The 12,141-nt window shown below is 65.3% G+C and overlaps 1 protein-coding gene and 1 long non-coding RNA gene across 2 annotated transcripts; both read right to left on the reverse strand.

The window, feature by feature from the left end:
• Nucleotides 1-1,008: 1,008 nt before the first annotated feature.
• Nucleotides 1,009-8,020, reverse strand: NOTUM (notum, palmitoleoyl-protein carboxylesterase). Its single transcript, XM_030296879.1, is given in 14 exon segments — nucleotides 1,009-1,608; nucleotides 1,838-1,885; nucleotides 3,043-3,190; nucleotides 3,733-3,833; nucleotides 3,961-4,152; nucleotides 4,868-4,970; nucleotides 5,339-5,397; nucleotides 5,834-5,894; nucleotides 6,361-6,456; nucleotides 6,537-6,589; nucleotides 7,690-7,841; nucleotides 7,843-7,883; nucleotides 7,886-7,921; nucleotides 7,924-8,020. Coding segments are annotated over 14 exon segments (1,494 nt in total). The 3' UTR covers nucleotides 1,009-1,301.
• A 1,274-nt stretch (nucleotides 8,021-9,294) lies between these two features.
• LOC115501752 lies at nucleotides 9,295-10,972 on the reverse strand. Its single transcript, XR_003964897.1, has 3 exons — nucleotides 10,446-10,972; nucleotides 9,500-9,596; nucleotides 9,295-9,397 (listed from the first exon to the last, which is right to left on the reverse strand). It is a non-coding gene; the product is annotated as an uncharacterized LOC115501752 (long non-coding RNA).
• Nucleotides 10,973-12,141: the final 1,169 nt, after the last annotated feature.

The raw sequence follows: 12,141 nt of genomic DNA on the forward strand, positions 1-12,141 counted from the left end.
GGGGCTTGTAATACTTGAGGGCAGCTGGGGCGGTGGGGGGGGTTGTCACCATGCAGGTATGCTGGGGTGCCCAAAGCAGGGAGTGCCCAGCTCCCCTCAGTAAGCCCTCCGGGCTCTTTGCCCCCCCCCCCCCGCCCCGCACGAAGTGATGTCTGTCGTCCAGCCCGAGGCGACAGGAACACCACTCACAGCTCTGTGGGCCTCAGACACGGTCGGTGCGTGGTGAAAACAGAGGCCACAACAGAGGGTGTGCGTGCGTGCGTTTGCTGGGGTGCAGGGTCCCCGGGACGACCCACGGGAAGACTACCCCTGTGTTCTGGGAGGCAGGGTGGGGGCTGGGCCCAGCGGGTTCCGCCCGGGGATTCTGCATCTTGGCGTGTGCACGGGTGACCTCATAAGAACCAATAGGAATCTGCATCTTGGCGTGTGCACGGGTGACCTCATGAGAACCAATAAAGCAGTGCAAGCTTTTAAGAACGCTTTAGCGGGATAGGGAGTGTTTTTCCGGGGTGAGACAGTTTGGAAACGAGATTACTGGGGGTGGTGTGTTGCCGAAGGGGCAGGTGCCCCGCCAAGCACTCTGAGTGGCCTCGGTGCGCGCCGTGTGAACGTCCCCAGACGGGAAAACAGAGACATGGGAGCTGTGATCGCCATGTTGGAGTCTCACGTGTGCTGTGCCCGTGACTGGTATTTGCTGAGTGGACGAACAGGACACGAGGTGGGGTCCGTGCCCCCCACCAAGGGGTCGGAGGTCAGGGCTCCCTATGGCCCCCGCCCCCAGTATCCCTGCTGCCCTGGGGATGGGGGAGGGGGTGTGAAACGGGCAAAGTGCCCATTCAAATAAACACGCCTGCAGGGGGAGGCTCTTTTGTTGTCTTTTTTTTTTTTTCATTATTTAAAAAAAATATGTTACAAAACAATATCATTAATCGTATATTTCTTATTTTCCTTTTTTAAAAAATTAAAGTAATAAAAAAGTCATTTTATAAAATAATACAAAAGGCCAGGAGAGGCTGAGGCTGGGGCTGGGGCTGGGCCAGCGGGCTGGAACCCGGCGCCTCGGGCTCCCCAGCGAGGGCGGGGCGGGAGGCAGGGCTGGGGCTGGAGGGCAGGTCCACGGTCTCGCCCGGCTGGGTCCCCCCCCCCACCAAGGCAGTGGTAGAGGGGCAGCGAAGGCTGCTGGGAGGATGGCCAGGGCCCTGTCTGTCCTAGCAGGGGCAGGAGAGGCCGGGCAGGTGGCCCTGGGGTGGGGAGCCCGTGGCGGCGGCCGGCCCTCAGTGCCAGCTCCCGGGGCGGGACCCCTAGCTGCCGCTGCTCAGCATCCCCAGCAGTTTACTGGGCTCCAGGCCCTGCTGCTGCGCCACGGTCTGCACGTCAAAGCCCATGTGCATGAGGAACTGGGCCACGTTCATCTCCTGCCCCGTGAACTGGTCCCGGATGGTGGGGCAGGAGGGGTTGCAGTGGGGCCAGGGGCAGCTGTCCACCAGGTGGACGGGGCAGCCCTTCAGGGGGGCTTTGCCGGCCTTGTGGCTGTCGTGCAGGCTTCTGTCCCAGCAGTGCAGCGCCCGCGGCAGCGAGGTCCCCTTCACCTGGACGTCCGTCCAGTGGCTGCAGACAGAAATCCAGGTGGGGCTCGCTCGGCATTGCTACCACCGGAGGCGGGCTGACTCTGAATTCTTGCCACACAGCTGGTTGTGTAAGCGGCATCGGAAGCCCGACACAGAAGCCCTTCATACAGAGCCAGAGAAGGCAGGTGGCGGCCAGGTGGGGGGTGGGGCTGTGGACGTTTGGAGCGAGAGCCAGGGATGCGATCTATCCGGGGCATGGGGACACTGACCTTCGGATGATGATCTCGTGGGAGAGGCAGGCGGGGGCGAAGCTGGCCCTGTTGGGGAGCAGACAGTCAGCTCACAGAGAGCGCCTCCAGCATCTTCCCCACCCCGGTGCCCACAGGTCCTGACGCTCCAGCCCACCCCCCTGGGCACCTCTCTCTGGCTCCCACCTCCTTCCTGTACCTACTGCTCTGGACCAGGCCTTGTCCCCACCAACCCATGGGCTCCCCTACAAACCCTTGTCTCTTTCTGCCTCCAAACCCGGCACAGAGTCCACCCCTTCCAGGCACGGCCACCTGGGCCATGGTGGGATGCTGACCCGGACAGGTGAATATTTTGCTGTTTGTTTGTTTGTTTGTTTAATAGGCTTCATTTCTAGATTCACATTAAATTTTTTTTTAACGTTTATTTATTTCTGAGACAGAGAGAGACAGAGCATGAACGGGGGAGGGGCAGAGAGAGAGGGAGACACAGAATCGGAAACAGGCTCCAGGCTCTGAGCCATCAGCCCGGAGCCCGACGCGGGGCTCGAACTCACGGACCGCGAGATCGTGACCTGGCTGAAGTCGGACGCTTAACCGACTGAGCCACCCAGGCGCCCCTCTAGGTTCAGGTTAAAACTGAGTGGAAGGTATGGAGATTTCTCACACACCCCCTGCCCCCACACCTACAGCCTCCCCCATTATCAGCATCCCCCGCCAGATGGCGTGTCCGTCACAACTGACGAACCTTCAGTGACACACAGCTATCGCCAGTCCAGAGTCACGGTGCGCTCTCGTGCTGGACATCGTAAGGGTTTGCACAAACGGATGCTGACGTGTGTCCATGTTACGGTCTCACACCGAGTAGTCTCACTGTCCTAGGAATCCTCTGTGTCTGTGCATCCCTCCCCCTTTCCCCAACTCCGTCCTTGGTGCCGAATGAGCTTTTTACGGACCCCGCGGTTCTGCCTTTTCTGGGATGTCACAGAGTTGGAATCATACGCTATGTGGCCTTTCTCGGACTGGCTTCCTTCTCTTGGCTACGTGCGTTTACGTTTCCTCCACGTCTTTTCAGGGCTCAGAAGCTCATTCCTGTTCAGCGCTGGGCAATACCCCTGCGCGCAAGGCCGCTTCCGGTTTTGCCATCCGTGAGGCCGCTATCTTTACGTCAAATGGTTTACCGCCTACCTAGAGGGGCGGGGGTGGGGTGGGGTGGGCAGGACACTCACGGCACATCCTTGAGCGTGTTTCGAAGCTCGCGGCCCAGGTTCTGGATGTACAGCCACTGGCCCTCCTGCACCGGCTGTCCCGTGAGATGCACGTTGTCCACAGTCAGCTGGGCCTCATCAAACAGCCACTGCACCACGAACACGGGGCCTGGGGGGCACAGCTCAGCTGGGCCTTGCCTCGACACTCTGCCCTCCACCCCGGGCTAAGGGCCGCTGAGGGCCAGCCAGCTCCACGGCAGGCTCACAGGCCCTTGGAGTGCTGGCGACCGGCCCCCTCACGGTGTGCTTGTCTGAAGAAGTACCTTGTTACCTCCCCCACCAACCTTGGCCTGGCTCCCAGGGCGTGCACTGTGACCACAACTTGGTGGTGGTGTCCCTTCAAGTGTGGGACTGAGGAGGGACGGCCGAGGCCCACCGAGGGCGGCACTAGGATTCAGCTGCCAAGCACATTCCTAACTGTGACTGTGGACAGGGTGACCCACTGTCCTGGTCGGCCTGGGACCGAGTGCACTTTCAGTGCTGAGACCAGGCAAGTCCCAGGCAAAGCTGGACGGCTCAGTTCCCCCGCCCCCATGTGGGTGGCCTGCGGTCTCTGCACCCAGCTCTAGACTCCAGGCTGGAGGAAGCCTAGACCCACACCCCCTGCTCCCCACCCTGCCCCGCGTGCCCCGCCCGCAGCCGGCCCCTCACAGCGCAGGGTCGGGTAGACTTTGTAGCCAAAGAAGCAGTTCCACTCCTCGCCGTCCTTGAACTGGTGCCGACAGCGCTCCGGGACCACCCCGTTCCAGTACCTGCGCCAGGGCTGGGGGTCAGGCAGCCCCGCCCCGCCCCGCCCCGGCTCCTCCCCCCCCCGCAGCCCCGCCCCAGGCCCTCCGCCCCCGAGCCGGCGACCCCAGGAGGCACCCCCGGGTCTGGCACCTGATGCCGCGGCGTATGGCCTCCGTGGGCGCGCACGTGACGGTGTCGACGCAGTCGGTTCGGCGGTACTGCTTGTTGTCCAGGAACCAGCCCGAATCAGCCAGGCCCCGCACCTGGATGGCCGGGTAGCCCAGCTCCTCCAGCTGCTCGGCCACGCGGTCCACGTTCAGCAGCACCCCCGTGCCCCCCGCGCTGGGGAGGAGGCAGTACGTGAGGCCGGGTGGCCGCGGTGGGGCGCTGGCCTCCCCGGAGCCCGCCCTGCCCCAGCCTAGGCCCGAGAAGGGGCCGGGATCCTGACGCGTCCTGAGCTGCCAACAATGCTCCGTGTTCCACATTCGTGTGCAAGACCCACAGGCCTTTGGGGGTCACGGAGGCACAGGAGGGGCTGGCAGAGCTCCCGACACTGAGCTAAGTGGCAGGTCACCCACTTCCTCCCCCTCCTCTCTCCCTTCCTCTGTCTCTGACTCGGTTTCCTTATCTGAAAACGAAGACCAAACATGTGGCCTCAGACCCCCTCAGGTATTCTACCGATGGCCTCGGGGCCCTGCGTGCCTGCAGGGGTGCAGCCACCAGGCGTGATCCCGCTTGCAGGGGCCCCAGGCCTTGGAGAAGGTACACCCGTCCACAGCTAGCCCCTAACCGACTACCTAGGCCACCGTCATCCAAGGCTTCCCTGGCATCCAGCAACCTCGGAGTCCAGAAGCATCCTCCGGACAGCTTCCAGCTACACAGCACTGTGGAGCGGAACCCCTGTGACGCTCCAGTAACACAGACCCTCCTAGGTGCCCTCCCAGGCCTGGAGAGGCGTGAGCTCCCTGGAGCCCAAGGCACGGCCCCTCCTCGCCCTCCACACCTCTAATCCCGCCACACCCCCTGCACACACAGGCCCCCACCCTGCCTGGCCCACCTGCTCCCTGCCAGCAGCAGCACCTTGGCCCCGCTCAGCCCTTTGCCCAAGAGCTCTCGGACCACCTCCTGGATGATGAGGGCACCCATGAAGGCATACTCGTCTGCAAGGAGGAGGACCGTGGCTTCAACGGGGGGCCTGGACAGGAGCAAGGCCTCCCAGCTCCAGGTTGGAAGGAGGAAGAATTCTAGCTGGGGGTCTGGAGTTCCTTCCGGGGGATAGGGTCAGGGGCTGAGGTGAACTGAAGGGAGGTTGTCAGGTGCGTGAGGGATGGGGCCCCTCCCCAGGGGACACGCAGGAGTGAGGACCTCCGAAGGGGCCAAGCCTGCCCTGGACAACAGGCAGTGGGTGCTTGGGGCAGGCATCCCGGGACACACGGTCAGAGGATTAGAAGGAGTTACAAAACAGGGGCCCTGTCCTTCCTGCCGTGTCCTTCGGGGCAGAGAACAGAAGTTACAGCAAGGGACTCACTCTTCTCAGACTTGGACGAAGCCCCACTCCAGACATCGCTGGAGCAGTAGGGGATGAAGCTGTGACAACGGACGGTGTGAGTTTGCCATAGTCCTCTGCTGCCCAAGGCCCTCAGGAAGGACCCCTCCCCAGGAAGGGTCCTGAGGACAGGACCGCCTGGGAAAAAACCTCTCGGAGGACAAGATCCTCCCAAGGACAGGACCTCCTGGGAAGGACTCCCCCCAAAAGGAAGGACCCTCCCCAGGGAGGAACACCCCCCATGGGACTCCCCTGGAAAGAACCCCCCACCCACCCAAGGACAGGAATCCCTCATAGGTAGGAACCCTCAGGGAGAATCTCCCCAGGAAGGACCCTCCAGGTGGGACCCGCCCCCAGGAAGGACCCCCCCTAGGAAAGACCCTCCCCAGGGAGGAACACCCCCCATGGGACTCGCCAAGAAAGAACCCCTCCCAGAAGGAGCTCCCCCCAGGGAAGGACCCTTCTGCTCCCTCTTACACCATGTTGGCATTCCACCAGTGGGGGTTTTCCTCTGGCTGGGAGGACAGGATCCCTGTGCCTGTGGTGTCGGAGGGCAGAGGCAGTGGGTCTTTCTGTTGGGAAGGGGTGTGTGGGGATGGGAGCTACGGGAATGTGTGGGGTGTGGGGGTCCTACTTGGCCACGACAAGGGAGGTAGGCCAGACTAGTCATCTGGACGTGACCCTCGACCTCCACCACCCAGCACTGGCTGCTGTGACCTAGGGATGAGGGGTGTGGAAGCAGCCATAGTAAAGCCCCCTCCCCCCGCCTCCGGAGATTACCTGTGGAACAGAGTGAAGGATGATAGGTGGGTGCCCCCTGACCTTAGGAGGGTGGGAGAACTGGGGGGTGGGCGCCGTGGGGGCTTTCCTAGGGCTCTAGGGAGTGAGGAGGGCAAGGGTTCTTCCAGAACTTGGAACTGTCAGCCCTACCCTACCCTGCCCTACCCCTCAGGCGGGAGCTGGGGTGGGGGGTGGGGTGAGGGGGGGATCGGCGACTTGCTGACCTGTGCGGGTGCGTGGCCAGTCTCTGGAGCTCATGAGGCGCCGCATGGTGTCATAGCGGGAGTCGCAGTTCTCCCGGTTGAAGCAGTACCAGCCACCTGCGGGCACAGCCACCATGTCAGGGCCCGCACGCCCAGGGGCCTCCGCCCTCCTCGCCGCCTCGGCTCCGGGGACGCACCTTCCAGAAAAAGGAGCCACCGCCGACTGCCCTTGGATTCCTTCAGGTAGTAGCTGCAAGGAGGGGGAGGGGGACGGGCGGAGCGGATGGTCAGCTGGGGCCCGCAAGGACCCAGCTCTGGGGAGGAAAGGGTCATTCCACCTGTCGCCCGGCGCACGCGCCGGCCGCACGGGGGCGCCAGCGGCCAGGGCCCGCGGAGCGCGCGCGGCCCCGCCGGCGGTGGCGGGTCCCGGGAGGTGGCGCTCGTGGGGCGGGAAGGGCCTCGAGGGGCTGTGTGGTCCGTGGAAAATCCCCACGGCCCGCCCCGCGCGGGACCCGCTGTAACCTCGGCGCCGGCGGCGGGGCGCGGGGAGGGGTGGGGGCGGTCTTGCTGGGCTCGGGATCTCCCGGGACCCGCAGTGGTGCTTGGAGACCGAAAAGCACCCTCTCTAGAGGAGCGTGCACGTGGGGCGGGGGCCCTGGGACCGCCAGGAAGGCGTGGAAGGGCGCGAGTACCACCGAGGCCCGACCTAACGTCCGGTCCTCGGGCTGTCGACTTAGCTGAGGGTGTGGTGGCCCCGACCCCTCCTCAACCCTCAGCCTCACGTCCTTCCTTCGTATACATCGGGGCTGGACAGGGGTGAATGCCGCAGCCCAGGTCCTTCGGTCCCACCTGCGCTCCTTCCCCGTCCCTCTGGCTGGCTGGGATCTCAGGTAGTCCCGGCAGCAGCAGGGGGCAGACAGGGTCGTTGTGGAGCTGGGGTGGGGGTGGGGTACCGCAGGACTCTCCCCGCCCCGCTGCGTCGCCTCCTGCTGCTGGAGCCAGGGTCATCTCCCCGCCCAGAGACCGAAGGACGCGAGCAGCGGGGCAGGGCACCGGTGGCCGAGGGGTCAGTGCCCGGCCTGGCCAGAGGCCAGCTCGCCGAGCGCTGCCCCCACCCCACCCCACCCCACCCCCGCTGCGGGTGCCCGCCCCGGGTCCTCCGCAGGGCCAGCTCCTCTGCGAGCCCGACGGGAGCCCTCTTACCCCCCACCCCGAGGAGGGGGGCGGGCGACCAGCGCCGAGACTCCGTGCGTCCGAGGGGGCACGGAGGCGGATGGCGGCCGAGCCCGGCGGGGCGGCCTGCAGGGGCGCGCCGGTCGGGGCGGGCGTGCGGGCGGGCGCAGGCCTTACCCGGCGGGGCTGCCGTCGTTGCAGGTCACCGACGTGTTGAGCAGGAGGTGCAGGCGCAGGTCCTCGTTGAGCTGCTGAGCCGAGCAGGGGTACAGGGACTGGGCCAGGCTTTTGACCTGCGCCATGAAGCTGTCCATGTTGCCCTCCACGGCTGGTGAAGTCCAGCGGGAAGATCTCAACCGGCTGCCCGGCGCGGGTGCCGCCTCGGCACGAGGCGGGGAGGGCGGCGGGGCGGATGCTGGCCGCGGCGCCGCAGGTCTTCCGGCCCTCGACGCCCCAGGCCAGGCAGCAGGCCCAGCAGCAGCAGCAAGCACGCGACCACTCGGCACATGGCCGCGCCGCTCGGGCCGCGGCCAACCTGCGAGGAGAGCGGCGGCTTGAGGCAGGCGGCGGGGGTGGGGGGCGCCGGGCCGGGGGCGCCGGGGCAGCGGGGCGCCGGCCGCGTGCTCGCCAGGACCGGCTTGCCCGCGCTGGGAACGGCGGAGGAAAGCGCGGGCGGTCGGCGTCGAGGCTGGGGGCCGGGCGCCGTCGGCCTGGGCTGCTCGGGCTCCGCGCGCGGCCGGCGAGGGCAGCGCAGGGTCTGGGTGCGCTGGCTCCGGCCCGCGCCAATGAGCGGCGGGGGCCGAGCCTGGGCGTAGTTTGCGGGGGCCGCGGCGGCCCGGGTGCCCGCGCGTTAGATGTGCCGCCGCCGCCGCCGCCCGGCTCGGCGGAGGGGGAGGGGGCCGCGCTCGCTCTTTTCTTGGCGGAGGCATCGCCTTTTCTTCCCAAACCGCAAGCCTGACGGAGGGGCCTGGCCTACCCCGCCGCGGCCGCCGGAGGCGCTCCCGGCCCGGCTCCGTGGGGGGCAGCGCGGCCCCCGCGGTCCCCGGCAGCTCCATTCCCCCCGCGGCCGGCCCGGCGCCGCCGCCGCCGCCGCCGCCGCCGCCCCCCTCACCCCCACCCCCGCCCCGGGGAGGCTGGAAGGGGCGGCGGGGGCCGAGGGGAGGGGGGACGCCACGGGCAGGAGCGGGGCTTTTCCGCGCCGGGACTCCGCCTGCCGCGCAGGGGCCGGGCCCGACGGGCCTGGGGGCGCAGGGCGGGCGCGCTCACCTGAGCCGCCGGGGTCCCCCCTCACCCTGCTGCCCAGGCCCGGAGCCGCCGGCGGGCGACCCGGGCCCCGGCCCGCACCCCACCCCCACCCCCACCCCCTCCCACCGTCCGCCCCGAACGCGCCCGAGCCCCGCGCTCACCGCGGCCGGCCTCGCGGCCCCGGCTCCTCGGCGTCGCTCGCCCTGCGCCAGCCCGCTGGGACGCCGGCTCGGCTGCGCTCCCCCTCTGGCGCTGGCGCGGAGCCGCCCGGGACTTTTATCCAGCGGGGCCCCCGGGATCAAAGCGACGGCGGACACAGGGCCCCGCGCCGAGGGGCCGGCAGCAGCGGCGCCGGGGCCTCCAGGAGGAGCGGACAGGTGTGGCGCGGGGCCCCGGCGCCCTCGGCGACCTGCGGGGAGGCACCGGGCGTCCCGGCACGGCGCCACGGGGGAGTCGCCCGATCCTGCGCCCGGATGGACGGATTCTGGGCGGCCCTGGGAGGCAGTGGGGCCAGAAGGGGCGCTGCCACTTACCGAGGTCGGCGGGCCTCGGGGTGGGGTCCTGGATCCTCCCTGCGTGAGCCCTGGCTGAGCGCTCCACGCCGAGGACCCCCAAGAACCTTTCCCTGCCCCAGCCGCCACTGGGAGATGGGGAGGGGAGGGGGCGAGGATCGATGAGCCGCCGGCTCGGTCTCCCCTCAGTGACCCCCACGCGGCCCAGTCTGTCTGGCCCATCACCTCACCTTCCCAGCGCACCTCACCGAAGACAGAAGGAGATTCTTTCTCAGAAATCAAAACGGGGTGTGTGTGTGGGGGGGCAGGTGTTTGCTTAGGAGGCTTCTACGGGTGGGTGGGGAGAAAAAAAGCGTTTCTTCACCCTCCACACCCACAAAGTGCTGTGGACTGCTTTAGTAGACCTTTTCTCCTTTCCCCTCCCATCTACAGTCCAGCGGATGCCATCACACCCATTTTAAAGATAGGGAACAGGCCTTGCCTTTGGGGACAGGGGTCCAGAACTGGGTTGGGGGGGGGGGCTTCCTGAGTCCCTCTCCTAATTCAGGGCAACGGGGAGGCTGTGTTCACCCCCCCCCCCGGGAGGCACCTGCACCCCTCCTGGGGCAGGAGATTAGAGGCTGCCACCCCACCCCAGCCCCCCTGGATTGCTGCTGGCCCGACTGCTCTCTGTCCTTCTCACCAGGCCTGAGGCTGAGTGCTGAGCTGTACCCACAGCAGGCAGCTCTGGCTGGGCTCTCAGGAAGACCAAACAGGGCCCCTGAGAGCTGGTGTTCGGTCATCGAGGGATGTGAGGTGTGTAATGGAACCCTCAAAGCCTAAGATGAGTCTTAGGGGCCCCAGAGGTTGGCCTGGGCCGGAGTCATTCAGCTAAGAGAGGGCAGGCTGTGTGATAAGCACGGGTCCTCCCCGCGGGCACCTTCAGGGAAGCTGTGTACCCGTTTTCCAGATGAGGGGGACTGAGATTCAGAGAAGCTCACAGACGTGCTGAGAGTGAGCTCTGTTCGCTCAAAAATCCACACTGGCCGTCCCACCCCCACGTGGTTGGGTCCGTTTAAAGGCTTGGGACTGGCCGGCCAGAGGTGGTAGCTTCGCACAGATTCCATCCAGAGGGATTCCACCTTCCCGCCCCCGCTGACCTAGGTATTGGGGAGAACCTGCCTGGGAGCCCCCTACCTCTAGGAGCCTGTTGCTCCAAGTCCCAGGCGGGGAAGGTCGGCTTCCAGCTGGGTGGCATCATCGGGTTGGGTCGTGCTCCACACTGACCCGGCTCTGAGCCGTTTCCTGGCTGGGAGATCCAGGGCAGGACCTGTGACCTCTCTCTGTGCCTCCGTTTCCTCTTCTTTAAAGTGGGGTAATGACCGTACCTCTATCAGAGCTTCTCTTGTGGGATTATGGGAGCCCATGCGTGAAAGTGCTCAACACGGTGGGCGGCCGGGACGGCAGCGGTGATTGCCAACGAAATTCCGGGACGAGGGGAGAGCATGCGTGTTGTACTCGCCGGTGTTTGCCGTAATGCGTTTTAGCCTGCACATTGAACCAAAATGAGTTCTTGTTTTGGTTTATTCGACATAACTAGCAGAAGCGAAAAGCTTTCCCCGGAACGTTCCTGCCCGTCTGTCTGTCTGTGTCTCCGCCTTCGCCATTCCTGCTCCGTGAGACCCTGACCTGCCGCGGCAGTTGGCTGTGACACACTGACTCTGTCCTCTCCCTGCCGGCCCCCGAGGGGCCAGCTGTACCTCCTGCGCCCCAGACTCCCGCACTCAGAGATCGCAGCGCCTGAACTCTGCCGGGTCCTCCCAGGACAGCCGGCCCTTCAGGCTGCCCAGCGCTGGGCCTCCTCTTCCAGGCAGACGCACCCAGCCCCGAGGCCACGGAGGAGGGCAGACCCTCGGCTGAGCAGCAACGGGTCAGATACCATCTCGCAGCCAGGAGGACGGGCCGCGGTCAGAAACAAGGGAAAGGACAGGCATTGGCCGGGGATGCACGGAGGACGTGTGTCCGCCGCTGGCGGGAACGTAAAATGGGGCAGCCGCTGCGGGAGACGGTCTGGTGGCTCCTCGGTGGGTTAAACGGAATTATCGTGTGATCTAGCCATCCCATGCCCAGGTATATTCTCAAAACAATTGAAAACAGGTGTCCCAACAAAAGCCTGTATGGCACCGTCCGTGGCGCCAGTACGTACAGTCGTCAAAAGGTGGAAAACCCGGACGTCCATCCACGAGGGAACGGATGGACAAAACGTGGTCTATACCATTCAGACATAAAAAGGAAGCATCGACACGCGCTTCGTAATGAGTGAATCTTAGAAACGTGAAGCCGAGTGAGAGAAGCCAGATACAAAAGGCCACATATTTTAGGATTCCGTTCGTGTGAAATGGCCAGAATGGGCGAATCCACAGAGCCACAAAGCAGACTGCTGGTTGCCAGGGCACGTGGAGGAAGAGGGGACGAGTGACGAAAATATTCTGGAATCGGTCGAGGCGGCAGTTGCACCTGTGCGTGAACTCAATGCCGCGGAATTGTATACTTTAAAGTGATTGGTTTTAGGTTATGTGAATTTTACCTGGGAAAAACAAACAGACAAACCCTATAGCTCCGATGGGTGTGACCCATGGTGGTCACCAGGCTGGACGTAGGACACCACGTGACTGAGGATGTGCTCCAGGTAGACTGAGTGTCCGGATGGGACATTCTCCCAGGACATGTGATGTGCACCCCCCAGCTTGCTCACTAGATGGACGTCCAGGGGCCCCACATGGTGGGGGACAGAGCAGCAGAACCCCCAGCACCTGCTCTCTGCCCCCCCCCCCCCCGCCTGGGGCTGGGTCTTGGATTGCCAGGTTTCTCACTTGTAAAGTGGAGACAAGAA

This window comes from Lynx canadensis, chromosome E1 (genome assembly GCF_007474595.2).
Source record: "Lynx canadensis isolate LIC74 chromosome E1, mLynCan4.pri.v2, whole genome shotgun sequence".
Lineage (NCBI taxonomy): Eukaryota > Metazoa > Chordata > Mammalia > Carnivora > Felidae > Lynx > Lynx canadensis.